This window comes from Bubalus bubalis, chromosome 7 (assembly GCF_019923935.1).
Source record: "Bubalus bubalis isolate 160015118507 breed Murrah chromosome 7, NDDB_SH_1, whole genome shotgun sequence".
In the NCBI taxonomy this organism is placed as follows: Eukaryota; Metazoa; Chordata; class Mammalia; order Artiodactyla; family Bovidae; genus Bubalus; species Bubalus bubalis.
This window is the reverse complement of record NC_059163.1, coordinates 24,904,132-24,928,870: the sequence shown is the minus strand read 5'-3', so window position 1 is coordinate 24,928,870 and position 24,739 is coordinate 24,904,132. Positions and strand designations below refer to the sequence as shown.

General features: G+C 40.5%; 1 protein-coding gene and 1 pseudogene across 3 annotated transcripts in view; one reads left to right on the top strand and one right to left on the bottom strand.

The window, feature by feature from the left end:
• Positions 1-687: 687 nt before the first annotated feature.
• Positions 688-24,739, top strand: part of MRPL1 (mitochondrial ribosomal protein L1) — a 73,500-nt gene continuing 49,448 nt past the window's right edge. Inside the window, exons 1-3 of one of the 3 annotated variants that reach the window (XM_006059471.4) lie at positions 688-876; positions 10,798-10,909; positions 23,819-24,077. In XM_006059471.4, coding sequence (XP_006059533.3) covers positions 861-876; positions 10,798-10,909; positions 23,819-24,077 — 387 coding nt within the window. In that variant the 5' untranslated portion in view covers positions 688-860. Of the gene's footprint in view, positions 877-994; positions 1,350-10,797; positions 10,910-23,818; positions 24,078-24,739 lie in introns of those variants that run through there. The other 2 variants (XM_006059472.4, XM_006059470.4) reach the window with 2 other exon arrangements.
• Positions 9,641-10,476, bottom strand: LOC102415807 (annotated as a pseudogene).

Here is a 24,739-nt window from a genome sequence, read left to right as displayed (position 1 = left end):
TTGCTGGCATATTGAGTGCAGCATTTTCACAGCATCATCTTTCAGGATTTGGAATAGCTCAACTGGAATTCCATCACCTCCATTAGCTTTGTTCGCAGTGATGCTTTCTAAGGCCACTTGACTTCACATTCCAGGATGTCTGGCTCTAGGTCAGGTATAAGCCTTGTACAAAACCAAGAAGAGGTGGCCATAACTCAGCCTGGGAAGGGAAGAAGTATGCTTCATCAATGAATAGAGCCTGAGCTGAAATCTTAATTAAAAAAAAAAAAAAAAACACAACCAAAAAGTTACCTAGGTGGTATGTACAGGACGTTCCAGAGGGGACAGAATGAACAAAGGCATGGAAGTGAGAAACCAGGTATGTGTACGGGGGTGGGGGTGGGGGTGGGGGTCGGAGTCGGGGTCGGCGGGTGGGCTGTTGGCAGGGCTTTAAAGCCAGGGAGGTAGGCGGACGCCAGAAGCGAGCTTGAGGTAGTCGTGAGAGGGTTTTATTTAAACTGGAAAGTGTTACAATTCGTGATCAGATTTGTTTTAGATAAGCCACACCGTCAGCTGTGACGTAATGGAAAGGATGCTGATTTCCTACTCCACCCCCCGCCGCCGCCCCCGCCCCCAGTCAGAATAACCTGTGCGTAGGGCTTGGGTCTGCCATTTTAAAGCTAGAAGTGTTATATAAATTTGTCGTCCTGTTAGTCGATTGAGCCTAACGGCATGGTTTGTCAGCAGGGGGAACATGGAAAGTTGCTTAATGTTCAGATTACCTTAAAAACACGCTGATCCTGCGATGAGTGAAAAAGAATTTGTCTGTGAGTGGGACACAGCCTGGCTAATTTTTAAAAAGTCTTTACAAGGCTGGAAATATGGTGCTGAGAGTTGGTGAGATTCTCCAGATTTTCTGCTTTTCGTATTCTCCTGGGTACTCTCACAATTTATTAAAATGATCGTTCTAAGTACGCTTGTAGAATCAAATAAATTAAGTAAAAAGGAATAAAATAGTTGGAGCATCGCCAACAGGACCGCACTTTCCAGGAAGGGCCGACTTTGCCTGAAGGAGGTTGAACCGTCGAACCGGAACCACGAACACAGGCCCCTACGCAGCACGAAGGACTGACGGGAACATCGCCACGGGGCACCCTGCTGTCCGCCCTCCCCTGCCCCCCTTCTTGTCGGCTCGAAAGTCTACTTTGGTTCCCGCCCCTTTCCTCTTGCGCTTTCGAATCCCTTCCCCCTCCGCCATTTCCGGATGGGAACCCTTTGTAAATTTCTTTCACGTTGAAGCGTGGGACCAATTTCGTCAACACAATCCGGAGTGGTTAACATGGCGGCGACCGTAAGATGCTTCGGTAGAGGTAAAACAGAGGGTCAGCTGGGCTTGCGGGGAAAAATAGTTCTGGCGCGGGGTCTTCTGTGGCTGCGCAGTGCAAGCCGGACACTCCAACGTGCGGGGTCTGCACTGGGGGCTTGATAAGTCTATTAAGTCGCTCGCTCAGTCGTGTCCGACTCTTTGCGACCCCGTGGACCGTAGCCCACCAGGCTCCTCCGTCCGTGGGATTCTCCAAGTATGAATACTGGAGTGGGTTGCCATTCCCTTCTCCAGGGGATCTTCCCAACCCAGGGATCGAACCCAGGACTCCCGCATTGGAGGCAGACGCTTTAACCTCTGAGCTACCAGGGAAGCAAGGGGGCTTGATAAACCTCTACTTTTTCTTGGCTCTAAGTTCTCCACAGGGTCGTTGTTACTCAAAAGCTACCTCATAGAGGTTTTCACTCCTTTCTGGAGCTGTCCACCCTAGGACTGGAGTGGGAGGGGGTTGTACATGGACATCCTTCCAGCCGCCGTAGGGAAGGAGTCAGAGACACAGTTTTGTCTCCGATGCTGGAGATGTGGGCTGCGGGGACAGGGGAGGAAAGGAGTTAGAATCAAAGGTTATCATTCTCTCCTTGCCACGTATTCTTCCCATGGCTCTCAGGATGCCTTACTCTCTTAATTTCCTTTTTATCTCACCTGTCGTTTGTCACATTACTTTGCTGGTTCGTCTTCCTATTTCCAATCTCTTACCTTGGAATGCCTCAGGAGCCAGGATTCTCCATCCTTCAACCTCATGTCTTTGTATCTGAATTCACTCCTTTGGTGATCTCGTCCAAGTTGTGTGGTTTGACTATTGTCTGTATCTTAATGGTTCTCAAAATCATCTACAATAAGTACTTGAACTGTAGATTTCTAAACTACTCTCTATTCTAGATCTCCAATTGTATATCTAATCAGCATCTAACTAGAATCAAACTCATTGTCATGACCTGGAGTCTTACCCATCTCATTTGATGGTAATTTCATCCTTTAAGTTGCCCAGACACAAAACCTCAGAATATTCTTGACTCCCCCTCTTTTTCCTCACACTTCACATTAAGTAGTTGGCAGATCCTTTTGGTTTTACTCTCAAAATAAATCCAGAATCTGGCTTCTTCTCACTACTTCACTGAAACGACCTTCCAGGCCATTATCACCCCTGACTTTGATTTCTCTACAATCTACCCTCAACAAGTAGTCAGATTGGTTCTTTAAGAACATAAATCAAATCACGTTGCTCCTATGATCAGAATTCTCAAAACCTCCCCATTTTTCTAAGTCTTAAGTCTTTAGAATAACCATTAGCTGTGCTGTCCATTTTGTTATCCGTGATTGAGCACTTGAAATGTGGCTAATCCGAATGAGTGTGTTAAACGTGTTAGATTTTGAGGATGTGGTACCAAAAGAGGTAAAATATCTCAATAATTTTTTTATATTAAAAACGTTGAAATAATATTTTGGCTATTGGTTGTAATAAAATATGTTAATTTTTATTATTAATTAACTTCATTTTTGTGTTTTTTTTACCCTTTTAAAAATTGTGGCTATTAAAAAATTATTCCTGTGGCTTACATTATACCTCTGTTTGACAGCACCGACCTAGGGTCTTCCACGTCATTTGGTGCCTGCCTTCTCCTCCCTCCACTCACCCAGTTTAGCACCCTGAGCTCTTTTTTCTCTTCTTTACTCATTGTTCTCACAGCAGCTTTTTTGTTCCATAAACACACCAAAAACATTCCTTTGTTGGGAGGACTTTTTCTCTCAAGTGGAATGGGCCTGGAACACTTTTTCTAGGTATTTGCATTACTGACTTTCTCAATTGTTTCAAGCCTTTGCTCAAATGTCACCTTTTTAAAAGGGCCTACCTTAACCTTCTTATTTAACATTACAACTAACTTTCCCCTTGATTCTCAATTCCTTTTACCCAGAGGGTTTCCCACTGAAGTGCAAAAGTGAAAGACTTGCTCATTTGTCTCCACTCTTTGTGACCCCATGGACTGTAGTCTGCCAGGCTCCTCTGTCCATGGGATTCTCCAGGCAAGAATACTGGAGTGGGTAATCATTCCCTTCTTCAGGAGATCTTCCTGACCCAGCGATTGAACTCAGGTCTCCTGTATTGCAGGCAGATTCTTTACTGTCTGAGCCACTAGGGAAGCCTCAGGGTTTCCCATTACCACTACCATATTATGTTTATTAGTATTGCTTCTCCTTACTACCATGTAAGCTCCATGAGCAAAAGGGTTTTGTTCATTTTGTTTATGAAATACTTAAAGCAGGGATAGCACATTGTTTCATTGGCATAATTATTGTCCAATAAATGATGAATGAATACATGGATCTTCAACAAAATGCCACTCCTCTTGCATACGTTGTAAATTCAAGCTAGTTTTAGAAAAGGCAGAGGGACTAGAGATCAAATTGCCAACATTTGCTGGATCATTGAAAAAGCAAGAGAGTTCCAGAAAAACATCTATTTCTTCTTTATTGACTATGCCAAAGCCTTTGACTGTGTGGAACACCACAAACTGTGGAAAATTCTGAAAGAGATGGGAATACCAGACCACCTGACCTGCCTCTTGAGAAACCTTTATGCAGGTCAGGAAGCAACAGTTAGAACTGGACATGGAACAACAGACTGGTTCCAAATAGGAAAAGGAGTTCGTCAAGGCTGTATATTGTCACCCTGCTTATTTAACTTATATGCGGAGTACATCATGAGAAATGGTGGGTTGCAGGAAGCACAAGCTGGAATCAAGATTGCCGGGAGAAATATTAATAACCTCACATATGCAGATGACACCACCCTTATGGCAGAAAGTGAAGAACTAAAGAGCCTCTTGAGGAAAGTGAAAGAGGAGAGTGAAAAAGTTGGCTTAAAAGTCAACATTCAGAAAACTAAGATCATGGCATCTGGTCCCATCACTTCCTGGCAAATAGATGGGTAAACAGTGTCAGACTTTATTTTTTTGGGCTCCCAAATCACTGCAGATGGTGATTACAGCCATGAAATTAAAAGACGCTTACTCCTTGGAAGGAAAGTTATGACCAACCTAGATAGCATATTCAAAAGCAGAGACATTACTTTGTCAACAAAGGTCCATCTAGTCAAGGCTATGGTTTTTCCTGTGGTCATGTATGGATGTGAGAGTTGGATTATAAAGAAAGCTGAGTGCCAAAGAATTGATGCTTTTGAACTGTGGTGTTGGAGAAGACTCTTGAAAGTCCCTTGGACTGCAAGGAGATTTAACCATTCCATCCTAAAGGAAATCAGTCCTTGGTGTTCATTGGAAGGACTGATGTTGAAGCTGAAACTCCAGTACTTTGGCTACCTCATGCGAAGAGCTGACTCATTTGAAAAGACCCTGATGTTGGGAAAGATTGAAGGCAGGGGGAGAAGGGGACGACAGAGGATGAGATGGTTAGATGGCATCACCCACTCAATGGACATGAGCTTGGGTAAACGCTGGGAGTTGGTGATGGCCAGGGAGGCCTGATGTGCTGCAGTTCACAGTGTCACAAAGAGTCAGACACGCCTGAGCGACTGAACTGAACTGAATGAATAATGCTTAAAGTAATTTGAATCCAGGTTTTGCTCTCATTAGTTCACATTTCCTTCTTTCGTTAAAGAGATATTTCTTGTGTTTTCATTTGCAAAAACACTGGGTTTTGTGTTAGGAACACAATAGTGAACAAGTTATATACATTCTTTGGCCATGGTGCTTATCTATTGAGAAGCAGACATTAACTGGATTGTTCTTTCCATAATTATAGATGTCCTAAGTGCTGTGAAGGAAAAGTACAAGTTGTAAGAGTGCATGTGAGAAACCTTAGTTGATTCTGAGCCTTTAGGGAAGACTTTTCTGAAGGAATAGCTTCAGTAGAGTCCCTGAAAGATCACTCGATAGTTATGAATTAGCTTTGGGAAGTGGGGAGTGCAAAGTAGTAGACGAGAATGTCACAGAAGGAGGGAAGATTATGTTTGAAAGTCTGAAGGTTGTAGAAAACACGGTGTGTTCAAGTAACTCAAAGGAGGCAGTGTACTTGAAGTGCAGAAAGCCTAAGAGAGTGGTGTTACATGAAGCTGCCTAGATAGGTTAGAGGTAGCTCACGGAGGACCTTGTTAAGTCTTTACTTTATTTGAAGAAACATCCAAGTGTTGTAAGGATATGTGATTTCATTTTTAAGTCATCCCTCTTGGTAGGAGGAGGAAAAGAAATGAAGAGGGCCAAAGACAGAATAGTTTGAAGTCTGTTGCAGTGTTTGATGTAGTAGATGATGGTGGCCTGCACTGGTGCTTATGGTGGGAAGGCAAGGACTAGATGAAGGAGATCTCTTGGGGAAAACAAGGATTATAGAGTTAGGTTGAGAAGTCCTGGGGATCTCTAACCTTTCAGTATCCTGTGTAAGAGAATCAGCTAGCAAAGGTGATGGATTAATTTCCATCTTACTGCTGTGGGGTAGGGGTGGGGATGACTTTTGAGAATGAATGCAGATTTAGTTAGGTTCATAAGTAGTGGAGGAAATTCGGAGAGCATCTGCTTTCTCTGAAGTAGCAAGTGAGGTTTTCTGCTGAGAGGAAAAGAAATATATTAAAGGAATATAATAAAACGCTACAGATAGATAAACTGATTACAGAGGAATTGAAAATACAGATAAGTTCTAATAGTGCTGTTTCTCTGTTGTTCAGTCACTAAGTCGTGTCCAGCTCTTTTCCAACCCCATGTACTGGGGCCCGCCAGGCCCCTCTGTCTATGGAATTTCCCAGGCAAGAATACTAGAGTGGATCGCCATTTCCTTCTGCAGGGGATCTTCCTGACCCAGGGATCGAACCCATGTTTCCTGCATTGGCAGGAGAACCACCAGGAAAATCAACAATGCTATTTAAGTAGTGGTGTTTTTGTAATTTGGTTTTTTCCTTAGTCTGAGGCAGTTTGATACCTGTTGAAAATTTTAATTTCTGGTTGTCATGACTGGGGATTCTTGAAAGTAGTGGTTGATTATTTTATAGCAGGTTGCAATTGATGCAAGAGAATTATTATTATTTTGAGGATCCTGCCAAGGTTGTCGGGTTTTTGCTTAATACAGTTAGAATTATTTTTTTGAAGTGTTTGCCAAATCGTAAGTGGATAATTGCTCTTCCTTCACTTACAATATGTGATTTTTCAAGATAGCCGGCTTTAAAAATGTGGGGGATCTCCTCCTAGACAGTTGCGTACCAGCATAGCCCACACAATTTGAGATTCTGAAGGGCAGGAACTGGATCTCATTAGTCTATTTCTCTTTTTTTCCCCTACCAATTAAAGCCCTTTGTGCCACAAAGAATTCCCAGTAATAAACAGGTCTCCTAGACTGTCTCAGATGTCATTTCCATACACTCATAGAATTCACAGTTTAGGTGGTTTTCCTGTACTTGTTGCTTTGTTGTGGGATATTAGAGATGAAATTGAGTTGTTAGGCATGGGATGCCATTTGAGCTAATAATGAGGGGAAGGCCAGGGCAGGATCTGGAGCTGGTGCATCCCAGTCAAATGTCACATTAAATGTAAAGACCCTAAGGCAGGAGTTAACCTGAGGGACTGGAGGGATTCAGGGATCTGAAAGAAGGATCAGAGTGAGGAGGTTAGAGAGGGGTTTGGAGTGATAGGCAGGGACAAGCTCACGTAGGGGCTGGTAGACCACAGTGAGGACGTGGGCGCTCCTTTGCAAGCACAGCGCTCTGCACTTGGAGGCGTAACTCACGAAATAAATTCATTTGATGTGTAGACAGGTCTCTAGTTTACATGCACTTAGTTTAGCTGTTGAATGGATTTTAAGATTCTGGATTTTAACAGTCATTTTACATGAAAACTTAGTTGTGGAGTGCCAATTTAAAAAATGGAGTTTAAGTGAATTCAGCAGAAGATATAGATGATCAAACATGAAAGCATACTCAACCTAACTCTTAAGGAAAATGCAGATTAATACAACTCCGTATACCATCTTTCTTCTGCTAGATTGACAAAAGACCAAAACATTTGGTGACAGACTGTGATGGCATGAGTGTATGGAAATAGGTAGCCTTTTCATTGTTGGTGACTGTGTGCATGGCACTGTTATTGCAGAGAGCAGTATTTATCAGAATTGCAAATGCTCATATCTTTTGACCCAGCACATTTCCATCTTGAAATTTATCCTGTAAAATACTTACTTGTGTGCAAAATGGTGTTTGTACAAGGTCATTCATTCCCTGCAGGATTGTTGATAATAGCAAAATATTGTAAATGACCTAATGGCTGGTCACTGGTTAAATCATGATACAACCCCACAGTGTCGTACTTTGCAGCTCTAAAAACATAGTCTTTATGAAGTGATGTGAAATTATTGCTGTAATATTTACATATGAATGTACCGTTATGAAAGGTATACATGAGATTATATATATGTGTGTAGATATATATACATCTCTTATAAATAGGCGTGTATATCTATATCTGCGTGTGAAAATGGGCTCTATCTAATACCTTTACATGAAAAAGCGAGGTGTAGAACAGTGAGTGGGCTTCCCAGGTGGCTCAGTGGTCAAAAATCCACCTGCCAGTGTAGGAGATGCAGGAGACATGTGTTTGATCCCTGGGTCGAGAAGATCCCCTGGAGGGAAGAAATGGCAACCCACTCCAGTATTCTTTCCTGGAGAATCCCATGGACAGAGGAGCCTGGGGAGCTATAGTCCACGGGGCTGCAAAGAGTTGGATATGACTGAGCACGCACACAGACCTGTGACGGGCCATCTGACTACTCCTTAAGCAGGGCTGTAAAATGATATCTTACTGTGGTTGGAATTAATATTTACCTGCTTGCTAATGAGAGTGTACATTTTTCCATATAATAATTCATCATTTGTATTTCCTTTTCAGTTAGAAATCGATTCATCTCTTTTGTTTATTTTTCAGTTGGGTTGATCTTACATATTCTGGGTGTTAATTCTTAGGCCAGTGTGTGTGTTACTATTCTCCCAGTTTTTGGCTTGTCTTTCATTTTCAAGTATCTTTTGATAAACAAATGTTCTTTTTTAAAAATTTATTTATTTTAATTGAAGGCTAATTACTTTGCAATATTGTGGTGGTTTTTGCCATACGTTGACATGAATCAGCCTTGGGTATACATGTGTTCCCCATCCTGAACCCCCGCTCCCACCTCCCTTCCCATCTCATCCCTCGGTCATCCCAGTGCACCAGCCCTGAGCACCCTGTCTCATGCATCGAACCTGGACTGGCGATCTGTTTCACATATGATAATATACATGTTTCAGTGCTATCCTCTCAAATCATCCCACCCTCGTCTTCTCACACAGAGCCCAAAGGCTGTTATTTACATCTGTGTCTCTTTTGCTGTTTCATATATAGGATCATCGTTACCATCTTTCTAAATTCCATATATATGCGTCAGTATACTGTATTGGTGTTTTTCTTTCTGACTTACTTCACTCTGTATAATAGGCTCCAGATAAACAAGTGTCCTTAACACTAACAGAGTCACTTTTTAGTGCTTTTGGGTTTTGTTTGTGAAATTGTTCCCTCCTCAAAGGTTGTAAAGATTACTTTCCTGTGTTCTGGAAGTCTTTTAAATTTTGCCACTCACATATAAGTCCTTAGTCCATCTAGATTTGATTGTGTGTGTAATGTATGAGATAGGGATGTAAATACACTCTTTTCCCTATTGATAATCACTTGTCTTAGCGCCACTTATTGCATTCTTTGCCCAGTGATTTGCGATAACATCTCTACCATATTTCCATATCCATATGTGCATAGGTCTGTTGCTGGGCTGTTTATTGTTTCATTAGTCTGTTTTTCTATGCTTGTACCAATATTAAAGTGCCCTAATTACCATAGCTTCATACCAAGTCTTAACTTCTGGTAAGGCAGTTCCCTTTACTTTGTTCTTATCCTTCAGAAGTAATTGGGCAACTTGAATGCATTATCTGTGTGAAATTATTTTTTTTTTCCAACTATTACTTTATTTATATTACTATGCTTAAGTTACATGGAAAAGACAACCAAGCAGTTCTGCCCCATATCAGGAAAAGTTTCCAATCAACACCAATTATGTGGTGACAAATAACTAGGAATGGTGACATCTTTGGGTCAAGACTGACAAGGAAGAATGGGCTCTGATGCTACGGTTCATCTCCAACAAGAATATGGCACAATGGCCAGCACAAGCAATACTAACACTGAACCTTTAGCGCTGGTCACAAATTCGGATCTCTTCTCTGAAGCTAGCAAATCAAGTGAAATAACTGGGTTTTTTAAAAAAAGTCTTAAAATGAAGCCCAAATAAATTTAAAAACCATGCTTTTGACACATTTTCCTTTCAAAATTTACATAAAATACTTTTCACTCTTAATAGCCCAGATTTTTTTCCTCACATAGCCCACCATGTAGCTGCAGATAGACTATTCTGCCTCAAGATGTAAACACAGGGGAAAAAAAAAATGGCATCTGCATAATATTCTCTCTACACACTGCTGTTGGATGGAAAATAGAAAATTAAAAAAAAAAGGAAAGAAAGGAAGGTTCCATCATCGATTCTCACAACCTCTTATTCCGCAGTTCATGAATCCGACTCTGATGCTAAGGTGACTGTGTATGCAAGTAGATTTTTGTTTTCAGTGAAGGAGACCTGGGAAAAGATGGATTTCTCTCTTTTTCTTCAAGAGTTATCAGATGGTACATGCTCCTCAAAGCCCTCACTTTCTCGAACTAGAGCGCGTTCCAGGATCACACGACCTTCCTTATAACGCTGGCTGTCTTCAGGGCAAACTCATAGATCCATCCCAGTTTGCTATTGCAGTTTTTGCAGCTCACATCTCGAACCATATGGCGGCCAGTGAGCATGACCCGATCTTGAACTTCACTATACTGTAGGTTAACGACCTTGTTAAAAAGAAATGCTCTGCCAGTGGCGCCTGTGAACCGAGTAGAGATGAGTTCTGAACGGTTGGTCAGGATCGTATCACAGTTTGCACAGGAAAACAGACGGGTACCACCGATATGATCAAGGAAAATCCTGCCCATTTTTATAGCTGAAGCTCTAAAAACCTCGAGCGGCTGTGAAGTCGGCGGCCGCCTGCGGCTCTTCGCTTCTCAGCTGGGGCTATCTGTGTGAAATTAAATAAATAAAATTTAAGAAAAGTTCAGGATACATATACATAATCCATAAAGATAGAGCTAACATATTCTGTTGAGTCCAAACTAGATTCAGTTAAAAATAAATGAGGACACAGTTCTTCAATTAGATTTGTTTACTTGGCTTTCATTTCAAGAACAGCAGTTTCCATTTTTACACTTTTTAAAGATTGTGGTTAACAGTCACAAAATCTGGAATATTTTTGTTTTAGAAAACATGGAGAATGTAAAAACTATGAATGTAATGATGAATATTAATATTTTATATTTTTTTCTTTTAAGTCTTGATACATCATCAAAGGTGTAGTCTTGCCACGGTGACTTCTCAGACGTCTCTTTATCCTTGTTCCATATACGTTCCAGTGCACAACAGACATTTTGCAGCCGCTGCGAAGTAAGTATTTTATATCTTGGTTATTTCGTTTGCTACCATTTCAGTCTTTGATTAGAAAACATTGTGCTTGGTTCCTTAAAGATGTACAAGGACATATAGTTGTAAAAGTTTAACATCTCTGCTTCTTTGCCTGATAGTTCTGAAGGAGAGATATGACTAATTATAATAATACTTCATATGTATTGTTGAACACTGACATTCAATAACTAACTTAATCTCTACAGCAACTTTTTGAGGAAACCATTGTTATTATGTACTTTTTTAGAGGCGGAGAGCAAGGCACCAGTAGATTATTGTAACTTGCCCAGGGTCACAGAGCTAGTAAGTGTCAGAGCTAGGATTTTGTGACATAAGAAGTGTTTAAATTGGTCTCTGTCACCAAATCCTGTCTCACAGGTCCTAAAATCCTTGTGATCTCCTGAGTCATAGGGGTGCTGCTGCTGCTGCTAAGTTGCTTCAGTCGTGTCCGACTCTGTGTGATCCCATAGACGGTAGCCCACCAGGCTCCACCGTCCCTGGGATATTCCAGGCAAGAACACTGGAGTGGGTTGCCATTTCCTTCTCCAATGCATGAAAGTGAAAAGTGAAAGTGAAGTCGCTCAGTCGTGTCCGACTTTTAGCGACCGCATGGACTGCAGCCCACCAGGCTTCTCCTTCCATGGATTTTCCAGGCAAGAGTACTGGAGTGGGGTGCCATCGCCTTCGGAGAGCAGTTTTCAAAAATACCTGGCCTTTGGCCCAGTTCCTGATACAGAGCTCCTAAAACCCTTAATATTTCCTAGGTCATAGGCATGTCTCTTTGTCTAGTCAGGCATCTCTTGGTGGACTCCTGAAGGGGGACTGGTCACTATAAAGACCAAGCTAAGATTAGAAGCTTGGAACTTCCAGCCCTGCCTTCCATCCTCCAGGGAGGAGAGAGGGGCTAGAGATTGAATTCATAATTGATCATGCCTCCATGATGAAGCCTGCATAAAAATCCCAGAGCTGTGGGGTTTGGAGAGCTTCTGGGTTGCCGAACTCATCCAGCTTAGTGCATCTGGTGCTTCATCCAGATAGATGGTGTCAGAACCGTGTTGAATTGCCAGCTGTCTGGCTCGTATTGGGTAACTGGAGGTTGTGAGGGACATATCCACACATTTAGTGTCAGAATTGTGAGTAGAGGAAAGCAATTTCATATCTAACTATACTTCTTGTGTGCATCTTACTTCCTTGTTTCTAACTGGAGATTGTTTCAGATGGAGCTTTCAGTATTTTTCTTTTAATTGAGATTAAAATCAACATATAAAATTATGTTAGTTTCAGGTATGTGACATAATGATTTTTTTTATTTATTTTTTTATTGAAGGATAATTGCTTTACAGAATTTTGTTGTTTTCTGTAAAACCTCAACATGAATCAGCAATTGGTATACATATATCTCCTCCCTTTTGAACCTCCCTCCCATCTCCCTCCCCTTCCCACCCCTCTAGGTTGATACAGAGCCCCTGTTTGAGTTTCCTGAGCCATACAGCACATTCCTGTTGGCTATCTGTTTTACATGTGGTAATGTAGGTTTCCATGTTACTCTTTCCATACATCTCACCCTCTCCTCGGAGAAGGTAATAATGGCACCCCACTCCAGTCCTCTTGCCTGGAAAATCCTATGGATGGAGGAGCCTGGTAGGCTGCAGTCCATAGGGTTGCTAAGAGTCGGATACGACTGAGTGACTTCACTTTCACTTTTCACTTTCATGCATTGGAGAAGGAAATGGCAACCCACTCCAGTGTTCTTGCCTGGAGAATCCCAGGGATGGTAGAGCCTGGTGGGCTGCTGTCTATGGGGTCACACAGAGTCGGACACAACTGAAGTGACTTAGCAGCAGCAGCAGCACCCTCTCTTCCCCTCTCTCCATGTCAATAAATCTGTTCTCTATGTTTCTCCACTACTGTTCTGTAAATAAATTCTTCAGTATTATTTTTCTAGATTCTGTATATATGCAATAGAATACAATATTTATCTTTCTCTTTCTGACTCACTTCACTCTGTATAATAAGTTCTAGGTTCATCCACCTCATCAAAACTGACTCAAATGCATTCCTTTTTGACATAATGATTTAATGTTTGTCTGTATTGGGAAATACTCACCACAAGAAGTCTAGTTACCATCCATCACCATACAGAGTTACAGATTTTTTTTCCTTGTGATGAGAACTTTAGAGATTTATTCTCAGATCAGATCAGTCGCTCAGTCGCGTCCGACTCTTTGTGACCCTATGAATCGCAGCACGCCAAGCCTCCCTGTCCATCACCAACTCCCGGAGTTCACTCAGACTCACGTCCATCGAGTCAGTGATGCTATCCAGCCATCTCATCCTCTGTCGTCCCCTTCTCCTCCTGCCCCCAATCCCTCCCAGCATCAGAGTCTTTTCCAATGAATCAACTCTTTGCATGAGGTGGCCAAAGTACTGGAGTTTCAGCTTTAGCATCATTCCTTCCAAAGAAATCCCAGGGCTGATCTTCAGAATGGACTGGTTGGATCTCCTTGCAGTCCAAGGGACTCTCAAGAGTCTTCTCCAACACCACAGTTCAAAAGCATCAATTCTTCGGTGCTCAGCCTTCTTCACAGTCCAACTCTCACATCCATACATGACCACAGGAAAAACCATAGCCTTGACTAGACGAACCTTTTTTGCAAAGTAATGTCTCTGCTTTTGAATATGCTATCTAGGTTGGTCATAACTTTCCTTCCAAGGAGTAAGCATCTTTTAATTTCATGGCTGCAATCACCATCTGTAGTGATTTTGGAGCCCAGAAAAATAAAGTCTGACACTGTTTCCACTGTTTGCCCATCTATTTCCCATGAAGTGGTGGGACTGGTTGCCATGATCTTCGTTTTCTGAATGTTGAGCTTTAAGCCAACTTTGTCACTCTCCACTTTCACTTTCATCAAGAGGCTTTTGAGTTCGTTTTCACTTTCTGCCATAAGGGTGGTGTCATCTGCATATCTGAGGTTATTGATATTTCTCCTGGCAATCTTGATTCCAGCTTGTGTTTCTTCCAGTCCAGCGTTTCTCATGATGTACTCTGCATATAAGTTAAATAAGCAGGGTGACAATATACAGCCTTGACGAACTCCTTTTCCTATTTGGAACCAGTTTGTTGTTCCATGTCCAGTTGTGACTGTTGCTTCCTGACCTGCATACAGATTTCTCAAGAGGCAGATCAGGTGGTCTGGTATTCCCATCTCTTTCAGAATTTTCCACAGTTTATTGTGATTTACTCTCAGCGACTTTCAAATATACATTATAGTATTATTACATTATAGTCCATTATTACGTTATATAATTTTACATTGTAGTATTATTAATTATAGTCACCATGTTGTACATTACATCCCCATGACTTATTTTATGACTGGAAGTTTGTACCTTTTGACCACTTCACCTGTTTCACTTATACCCCATTCCCTGCCCTGGCTCTGGCAGCCGAAATCTGTTTCCTGCATCTGTAAGTTTGTTTTTTTTTTCTTTTAAGGTTATACATATATGTGAAATCACATGGTATTTGTTTTTCTATCTGACTTAGTTCACTTAATATAAGAGAAAGGTCTATCTGTGTTTCACAAATGGCAAGATTTCATTCTTTTTATGGCTGAATAATATTCCTCTGTGTGTGTGTGTGACATTTTCTTTATGTATCCTTCCATTAGTGGACTCTTAGATTGCTTCCATGTCTTGATTATTGTATATATGGCTACAGTGAACATGGGTATAATATTTCATTGGGTCTGTGTTCCATAATTTTACTTAATCATTCCCCTATTGATATACATTTATCTTTCCAAAAGACATGTCTTTTGCTATTATAAATGATCCTGCATTGAAGGGTCATGTACATAGATCTTGCCAAGTATTATGAATATTTGTAGTGTGAACTCAGAAATAGAATTGAATCAAAAGTTATGTGCATTTATAATTTTCATAGGTAATACCAAATTGCCTTCATAGAAGTCCTGTATACAGTGTAATCAAAATTTTTGAATTTTGCCAATTTGATAGGTAATAAATAGTCACATCATGGCTTTAATTTTTATTTTATTATTTTTGAGGTTGTTTGTCTTTTTTTATCTGTTTAAGAACCATTTATGCTTTACTGTGAGTTTTCTATTTATATCCTATTCCCAGCTTTTTGCTGGTGATTAGTAGGAGGTCTTTATAAATTAGCACATATCTGCACTATAACTTTAATGTATTTTAACTGTTATAGTGGAGGAATGGACCAGGTGCTATGTGCTCACAGATGAAAGGTCATTTAATTCTTCCTAGAGGAGAATACGGCAGGAAGTATTTGAGCTGAGTCTTGAAAGATAGGATTTTGCAGGGAAATTGTGAGAAAGGTATTTCAGTGGTGCAGAGGCATGAAAGTAAATGACATGAATACAGGATGAAGAAAGAGGAGGCAGAAATGTTACTAGAAAGGAGACTTCCTTTGAGTCTGAATAGTACGTGGGTTCTTTTTGGTTGAGAATTTGAAAGAGTATTGGTTGTACCAACTTACATCCCTACCTAGTAGTGAGTGAAAGTGCCCTAATTTGTAACAACTCTGGAGATAGTCAGTCTTTATTTGTGTTTCTTCATTATATATCTGATTTGTACATTTTGCCCATTTTTCTTTTGAGCTGTTTGTCTTTTTTCTTTCTGTTTTGTGGAAGTATTTGTTTGTTAGGAACATAGCTTATTTTGAGAATATTTTTTCTTTAAATGTTATTTTCTTTTATCTTATAGAAATTTTTCATTTTATGTCTTCCCCATATTCTATTTCAGTACAACTTTAAAAGAGTTTTCCCTCACCTAAAAACTGTAGTATATGAAATATGCATGTTAAAAAATGTTAAAATGTTAAGTGTTAAAAAAAATGTTTTTTTTTTTACTGTTAATTCAAAAACAACTATGAAAACTTATTGTGGCGAGCGGAGACCATTCTCCCTTACGTTGTGTGGCTTCTCTGTGGAGCACAGGCTCTCGGTGCGCAGGCTTCAGCAGCTGCAGCACGTGTGCTCAGCAGTCGTGGTGCGCAGCTTTATTGCTCCATGGCATGTGGAGTCTTTTCAGACCAAGGATTGAAGTCATGTTTCCTGCATTGGCGGGCAAGAATTCTTGTCCACTGAGCCACCAGGAAAGTCCTAGCTGTGGTTTTAGTTTTTAATTTATTGGCTTTATAATATCCTAAAAAATAGTTTTTTCCTGGCTAATTTTTTATCATGGATCTGAGACAGGGTAGAGGAGCTTGAACTTGCTTCTCTCTTCTGTCTTGTCACTCTGAATCTCCTCTCTTCTCCATGGTTTGCCAGTGATGTCTCTGACTCTGGTTCTGCTTCTCTCTTGACAATAGATTCTTTTCCTTGCTTCTTTGGTTGCATCTCAGAATTTTTTATTGACCGCTAGATACTTTGTGTAGAATAGTTGAGGCTAAAATACATAGTATTTATGACTGGAACAGGACATACGTCTTCTGGCAAATGTTGTGTCAATCCCCTCAGAAGTTGAGCTGGAGACTGGTTTTGTTGTTGCTGTGGTTACCACCAGCAGCAGCATCAGATTTCCAGACTGTTACCTTGTGCTTAGGGTGAAGGCTGGGTTGCTGGAAGGTTTTTCCGCTCAGAGTTCCTGTTCCATGCTCAGTGTTGAGCCTTGGCTGTGCAGCTATGCCTCAGAAGGGGGCTGCTCTCCATACTCTGGCTTCTCTCCTAGTAGAAGACTGCTGTTGTTTATTGCTCAGTGCTTGTTAGGCTGGTGATAGGTATGGAAAGGATTCTCAGTTTCCAAAGCCAGCCTTTGTCTTAAGCAGGCCCAGTGTTGCTGGTCCTTGGGGATCATTTTCTCCATATTTCTCTCCTCTCCCCCCATGGCCTACATATGTTGAAGGCCTTGTGCCACAGTGTCTGGGCCCTTCCGGAGCTTTATCGGTAGAGGGTATCGCGATCAGGACTGTGTGCTACCCTCCCTTAAGGATAGAAGTTTTAGTATTTTTCCTTCTTTCTAGTGTTTTCTTCTTCTTTCATTTCCCTACACATTTCCTTTCTTTCATTTAGCTGTGCCCTAGAGCAGTGGTCCCCCACCTTTTTGGACCAGGGACTGGTTTCGTGGGAGAGTTTTTCCATGGACCGACCGTTTGGGGTTGGTTGCAGGGTGATTCAAGTGCATTACATTTGTTGTGCACTTTATTTCTGCTATTAGGTCAGCTCCACCTCAGATCATCAGGCTGTAGATCCCAGAAAGCTGGGTCCCCTGCCCTCGAGGGCTTCAGGGTTGCTTGTCTTTCTGGCAGCAGTGGCTGCTCTTCTCTGTGCTGCACCCTCGAAGGAGGCTCTCTATCTCCTGGCCTATTCCAGTCTTTCCTAGCAGGACCTGGTGGAGGTCTGAGGACGGGTGAGCGTGAACTTCCCTTGTGTCGGGATCTCTCGGGTTTATACTGTCACACTAGCACTAAAAGCTTAGCTGAGTTTTTTTTCTTCTTCTTCTTACCTGCCTCCTTACCTTCCTTCTTACGTGCCTTCCTCTCATTCTCTGCTCTAGGCAAGACCCTCCTGGCTGTACACATGTGGAGTGGGGGGTGTGGGAAGATTTTAGACCTACTTGGTTGCCCTGCCGTCATCAGCTCTGTGATGGGTTCAAGAAAAGTTGTGATTCTGTCCTCCTGTCATTGTTAATGCTCATTCCAGCTTTTATTTGTATCGACGAGGTTTTATTCTGTCGGTTTTTACACTGTAAGTGTAAGCAGGACTTACGCATTTCGTTTAATGACTAAACCAGCATCAGAGATGTTCGTGAATTTATTTATGTGATTACACTGAGAAATAAGAATTCCAGACATTTGCATTCCATTAATAGTTATATGCCTTAGGCATTTTCTCTTTAGTTCTGTTAGTTTGACTGAGGTTGTGTGTCCCCTACTCTCACCCTGATTCCTCAAATTAAAGACTTATTCAGCCTTAAAAAGACTTGGATCTCTAGGGTCACAGATCTTCAAGGATCTTGAAATGAACTTTATTATAGTACTGATTTTTTTTGTCTTGTTTTATTTGGGTAAGACCGTGGAATTGTTTTTCCTTTCATTGTCTTGGAGTTAGGAGACAGGAGAAGCAGGGAGAAAGTTGTTATCTGACTGCAGTCTCTTATGCCTCATTTGGTCTGCATGGTTTAGTTACCCAGGTAACTGCAGCTAGACTGTGTTCTCTCTAGTTCAGACTACCAGGTGTTTCTCCCTCACCTTCCCCAAAACCTTTCTAATACAATTATTTTACTCCCTGATAACATAGTTTTTATGTTCTCCAGATAGGGCCTTACATACTGAATAAACAACAGAATTCTTCTGGATGTGATTCTTATGAATAAAGACACACCTTTTGGAGGGTCAGGGACAACTGCAGGTGGTGGGTTTGTAAAATTGATTATTATTGACAGATTTTAGTCAGTTGCAGTTTTTTTTTTTTTTTTTTTTTTAAATTTTGGAAGAAAGTGTTTCCCTAGAATCTATTTGCTCTATGTTAAATGATGTTGTAGGCTTCCCTGGTGGCTCAGTGGTAGAGAATCCGCCTGCCAGTGCAGGAGATGCAGGTTTGATCCCTGGGTTGGGATGATCCCCTGGGGAGAAAGAAATGGCAACTCACTTCAGTATTCTTGCCTGGAAAATCCCATGGACAGAGGAGCCTGGTGGGCAACAGTCCATGGGGTTGCAAAAGAGTTAGACACAACTTATCAGCTAAACAACAACAATGATGTTTTACTTTATTTATTTTTACAAGTATTCATTTGTAACTCAACAGTATTTTCATTGAACCATCTCAAACCATTCAAAACATGATCTCAAATTTTGTGAAACAAGGTCCAAAGCATAAATAAGTAAACTGCTGTATATCCAGCTCAATCTCTTTATGTTCCTGACTTGTATCAGGTTTTGCAAATATTAATTTAAAAATCACATTTTAGTCTCTGGGAACTTTGTATTACTAATTGTAAATTAGATGGATAGGTTCAGTCATGATGAAGAATTTAGTGGTGAAATCAGTATTTATGTAAAGTAAATCTGTGGGTTATAGCTACAATTTTTATTCATTTGTTTATTTTAGATAGTTTATTACTAAAACAGGCTCTCTAGGCTCCTTCCCCTATTGGCCACTCTACTCTTTTACTAAATATAAAATGTGATTTCTTCAGTTTGGAAGGTTTCAGGATTTTGTGGTGTACTTCCACATAGTACTGAGGCACGTTGCATCCACCCACTCAGGCACCTACTTAGACTTGTCGGCAGTCCAGTAGGGCACCTGTGTCCCATTAAAAATGAGTGTTGTCATTATCTGCTATTCTGTCAAATGGCTCATTAGCTGGGAGGATACTATTATTAGTTGTAGTAATAAGGATTCATTGAGTGCTGTAAGTGAGCATGGAATTATATGTTGGATTGGTTTTTGAGGTTTTTATTTTTTAATATCATTTTACTGTCATCCATTTCTTTTGCATAAATTTTATAGGACCTCTTACTAAGTTTTCTATTGCTGCCATAGCAAATTACCACAGACCTTGTGGCTTAAAGCAGCTCAAGTTTATCATCTTGCAGTTCTGTAGGTCAGAATTCTGATATGGATCTCACTAGACTAAAATTAAGGAGCTGTCAGAGCTTCGGTCCTTTTGAAAGGCTCGAGAGGAGAATCTGTTTCCTTGCCATTTCCAGCTTCAAGAACTACCCATATTCCTTAGCTCGTGGCTCCCCCTTCCTCCATCTTCAAAGCTAGGAATGGCATATTGGGTCCATCTCATGCTCAGATTTCTCCTTCCCATTGCTGTGAGATGAGGCTGAGAAAGGAGAAGGTTTCTCTGCTTTCAGGAACTGTGTGATTAGATTGGGCCCACCTGAATAGTGCAGCATCCTCTCAAGGTAATCACTCTGGAAAGTCCTTTTTGCTGTGCAGATGTGGCCATATTTGGGAAGCCGTAATCCTGTCTACCACAGAACCCAGACGTCTTTCTAGAATAGTATTTCCCTAATTTAAAGTGTTTATGGTTAAAAGATTAAAGGTGTGATTGGAATTAATGCTGAGAAAGTATATCATATCACCTCTACTTCTGTCTTCTTAGCTTCAAACTCTTACCTGCAATTACCTGTGGAACACATTTTCTTAGATATTTTGTAAGCGCCTTGTTGGTGTTTGTTATGTAACAAACCACCCTGCGATTATCATTGCCCACATGTCTGTGAGCTGATCTGAGCTAGGTTTGTATAGGTGTCTCTGATGACCTTGGCTGGGCTTGCTGTGCCTCTCTGAATCTGCAGGTCAGCTGAGAGTTGTCTAATCTAGCCTGGGGCTCTGTGGAGCCAGCTCTGTTGTTCACTTGTCTCTCATCCTCCCACCTTTGGGCTAGCCCAGGCCTGTGCTTATGAAAATGGCAGAAAGACAAACTTACAAGTGGAAACAGATGAAGCCTCTTAAGGCCTAAGCTTAGAGCATAGAATCTGTCAGTTTTGCTTTATTCTATTGGCCTACTAGTCATGTGACCAAATCAAGGCACTTTTAAGTGGGAGGAAGTGCAAAGTCACTTAGCAAAGGGACTTGAGAGAGGAGGCAAGGAATTGGGGCCAATGATGCAACTAACCCCACACTTAGACTCTCTGTTGCCCCAAACTGAACTCATCTCCGTGACTACCTCCCTCAAAAGAAACCTGTTTTGCTTTCTTTATTTCTGGTTTTAGTTAATGATACTACTCATGTCTTATCATGTGAGTCAGAAACCTGCATTGTATCCTAGAGTCATCTCTTTCCCTTTTGTGTTCTGTATTTACCTTGTAAAATGTCTCTGTAATCTGTCCAGCCTAGTATCATCACTGTTCTGCTTCAGGCTGTCATGTCTCCTTGAGAAGAGAGGGAGGGTCCTCTCTTTAATCGTCTCCAGTCTGCTTCCTTCAGATCCATCCCTTATATTGCAGCCAGAATACTCTGTGAAATACACACGCCACCCCCTGTCCAGTGGCTTCTCATTGTCTCTAGAGGAGGCCTCTGTTATCTGGATTCTCCAGCCTCCTGTGCTGCTGTTTCCTGAGGTAAAGTTCAAGAGTCAGCAAAATGTGGCCGGAGGGCCATTACATTTTTAAGTGATGTTTTTTAAATTTTTAAGGGGAAAAAAGAATAGCATTTTGTGACACATGAAAATTACAAAATTTAAGCCAGTGTTCGTAAATTAAGTTTTACTGGAATGCAACTATGCTCATTCATTTTTGTGTTGTGTATGGCTGCTTTCGCATTTGAATGGCAGAGTTGAGTCACTGAGATGAGTCCATAAAACATTTACTGTCTGATCCCCTTCCAGAAAAAGTTTACCAACCCCTCCTCTAGTCAGCTGGAACTTACAGTGGCTCCCCTGGTGTACCATTCTGTTAATCATGCCTCAGTACTTTTATTACCTTGTTTCTTTGCCTAGATAACTCTGTTCTTTTAAATAATAGCTTTATTGAGGTACAATTTGCATACCGTACAGTTCACCCGCTTAAAGTGTGCAACTTGATGATTTTTATAGTGTGTTCACAGAGCTGTGTGACTGTCAGCACAGTCTATTTTGGAACATTTCATTATCTTCCCTGTAAACCCCACGGCCATTAGCAGTCACTTCCCATTTCCCTATCCCCAGCCCTAGACAACCTGAATCTACTTTCAGTTTCTATAGGTATACCCATTCTTTTTTTTTTCCTGCCTGTTCTTGACATTTCCCATAAATGGAACCACACAATGTGTGGTCTTTTGGAACTGGCTTCTTTCACTTAGCATTCTGTGTTTAAGGTTCATAGAAGTTGTAGCATGTATCAATGCTTCATTCCTTTTCATTGCCTATTAATACTCTGCTGTATGGATATACCACATTTTGTATATTCAGCTTGTTTTACCTTCTGACTTTTATTGAGTAATGTTGCTGTGAACAGTTGTGTACAAGTTTTTGTGTGTCCATGTTTTCATTTCTCTTAGGTTTATATTTAGGCTAATTCTTCTTCATCTTTTAAGAATTGACTTTGGGATGAACATTGGGGTACACGTGTCTCCTTCAATTCTGGTTTCCTCGGTGTGTATGCCCAGCAGTGGGATTGCTAGGTTGTATGGCAGTTCTATTTCCAGTTTTTTAAGGAATCTCCACACTGTTCTCCATAGTGGCTGTACTAGTTTGCATTCCTACCAACAGTGTAAGAGGGTTCCCTTTTCTCCACACCCTCTCCAGCATTTATTGCTTGTAGACTTTTGGATCGCAGCCATTCTGACTGGCATGAAATGGTACCTCATTGTGGTTTTGATTTGCATTTCTCTGATAATGAGTGATGTTGAGCATCTTTTCATGTGTTTGTTAGCCATCTGTATGTCTTCTTTGGAGAAATGTCTATTTAGTTCTTTGGCACATTTTTTGATTGGGTCATTTATTTTTCTGGAATTGAACTGCAGGAGTTGCTCGTATATTTTTGAGATTAGCTGTTTGTTAGTTGCTTCATTTGCTATTATTTTCTCCCATTCTGAAGGCTGTCTTTTCACCTTGCTTATAGTTTCCTTTGTTGTGCAGAAGCTTTTAAGTTTAATTAGGTCCCATTTGTTTATTTTTGCTTTTATTTCCAATATTCTGGGAGGTGGGTCATAGAGGATCCTGCTGTGATTTATGTTGGAGAGTGTTTTGCCTACATGTACCCCAATGTTCATCGCAGCACTGTTTACAATACCCAGGACATGGAAGCAACCTAGATGTCCATCAGCAGATGAATGGATAAGAAGGCTGTGGTACATATACACAATGGAGTATTACTTAGCCATTAAAAAGAATACATTTGAATCAGTTCTAATGAGGTGGATGAAACTGGAGCCTATTATACAGAGTGAAGTAAGCCAGAAAGAAAAACACCAATACTGTATACTAACGCATATATATGAAATTTAGAAAGATGGTTACAATAACCTTGTATGTGAGACAGCAAAAGAGACACAGATGTATAGAACAGTCTTTTGGACTCTGTGCGAGAGGGAAAGGGTGGGATGATTTGGGAGAATGGCATTGAAACGTATAATATCATGTATGAAACGAATTGCCAGTCCAGGTTTGATGCACGATACAGGATGCTGGGGGCTGGTGCACTGGGATGATCCAGAGGGATGGTACGGGGAGGGAGGAGGGAGTGGGGTTCAGGATGGGGAGCACATGTACACCCATGGTGGAGTCATGTTGATGTATGGCAAAACCAATACAATATTGTAAAGTAATTAACCTCCAATTAAAATAAATAAATTTATATAAAAAAATAAAATGAAACAACAAGGACCTACTGTATGGCACATGGAATTTGGCTCATTGTTATGTGGCAGCCTAGATGGGACAGGAGTCTGGGGGAGAACAGATACATGTATATGTATGGCTGAGTCCCTTCTCTGTTCATCTGAAACTATCACAACATAAATCAGCTATAACCCAATACAAAATAAAAAGTTTTAAGAAAAAGAAAAAAAGAAAAAAAAAAAAAAAGAATTGACTTTGGGGTCTTTTTTTTTTTTTTTTCTGAATTCTTCCCTGCCTGCTAGGCTGGGTTAACAATCTTTTCTCCATAGCCCTGATAACATTCTCATAGTATTTACCACATCATATTGAAATTATCTGTTTGCATGAACATCTTCCCTACTCTGAGTTTCTGGAGAGCAACATCAATACCTTATCCAACTTTGTATCAACTGCAAACAGTTGAAAAATTTGCTTAATATTTGTTGAACTAAAAAAAAAACTATAAAACAGTCTGTACTTTTGAATTAAAATAAACTTTATCTTTTGTAATTTTTTTCTGTCTAATGTAAGTATATTAGCTTCCTTTTTAAGTCTCTTGGTACATATTTAGATAACTGATTTGAATTTTTTTTTAAGGCCTGCAAAGAAAACAAAAAAAGGTACTAAAGAAAAAGCATCAAATGAGAAAAAAGATGATATAGAAAAAATAAAGTCATATCCTTTTATGGAAGGTGAACCTGAAGACGATGTCTACCTAAAACGCTTATACCCAAGGCAGATATACGAGGTGGAGAAAGCTGTTAACTTACTTAAGAAATTCCAAGTTTTGGACTTTACGAATCCAAAGCAAGGTGTTTATCTTGATTTGACACTGGATATGACACTGGGGAAGAAGGTATGTAGATGGAATTAAAATTTATTTGTCAACAGTGGTTGAATGAATTGCTGTTTCTTAACTTAAAATATGTTTTGTCTCCTGTAATAATTTTTAGAAAATCTTATGCTCTTTCTGAACTTTAGGATGAGAAATATTAAAGTTTGTCTTTTAGTTTTTCAAATATAAAATAGAATGTTGAACTCATTCTGTAGAGTCAATGAACATATATCTCCTGTTTATCTGGAAGTCATTGGTAGGAACAAAAGTAGTGTCAAAATTAATTGAGGTATTACTGTAACTGAAAAATGACTTAAGCTGTCCAGGTATTTGTTCCTTCTCGGTCAGTAAGGACTTTGGATAGCTCAGTGGCCTGAACATGTGTTCCTCAGAATCCTAGGTTGAGACTAAGTTTGGATGGGGTGCCAAGCCCCTTACACTCATCTCAACCAAAACATTTCTGCTTTGTCTGCTTATATATTGCAGTTCCACAAAAGACTTGTTTATAAAATTCTAAAGGTGGGAAAAATACTAGATTAGAATGAGGTCCATTACAGCTCTCAATTTGATAAGCTTCTCACTTAATTTATTTGGAGATGATACTTGGATTTTTATTCTGAGGATGTCTTTTTTTTTTTGTCAAACTGGAGGGTCTGTGTTTTTGAGTACAATTTAACAACCTC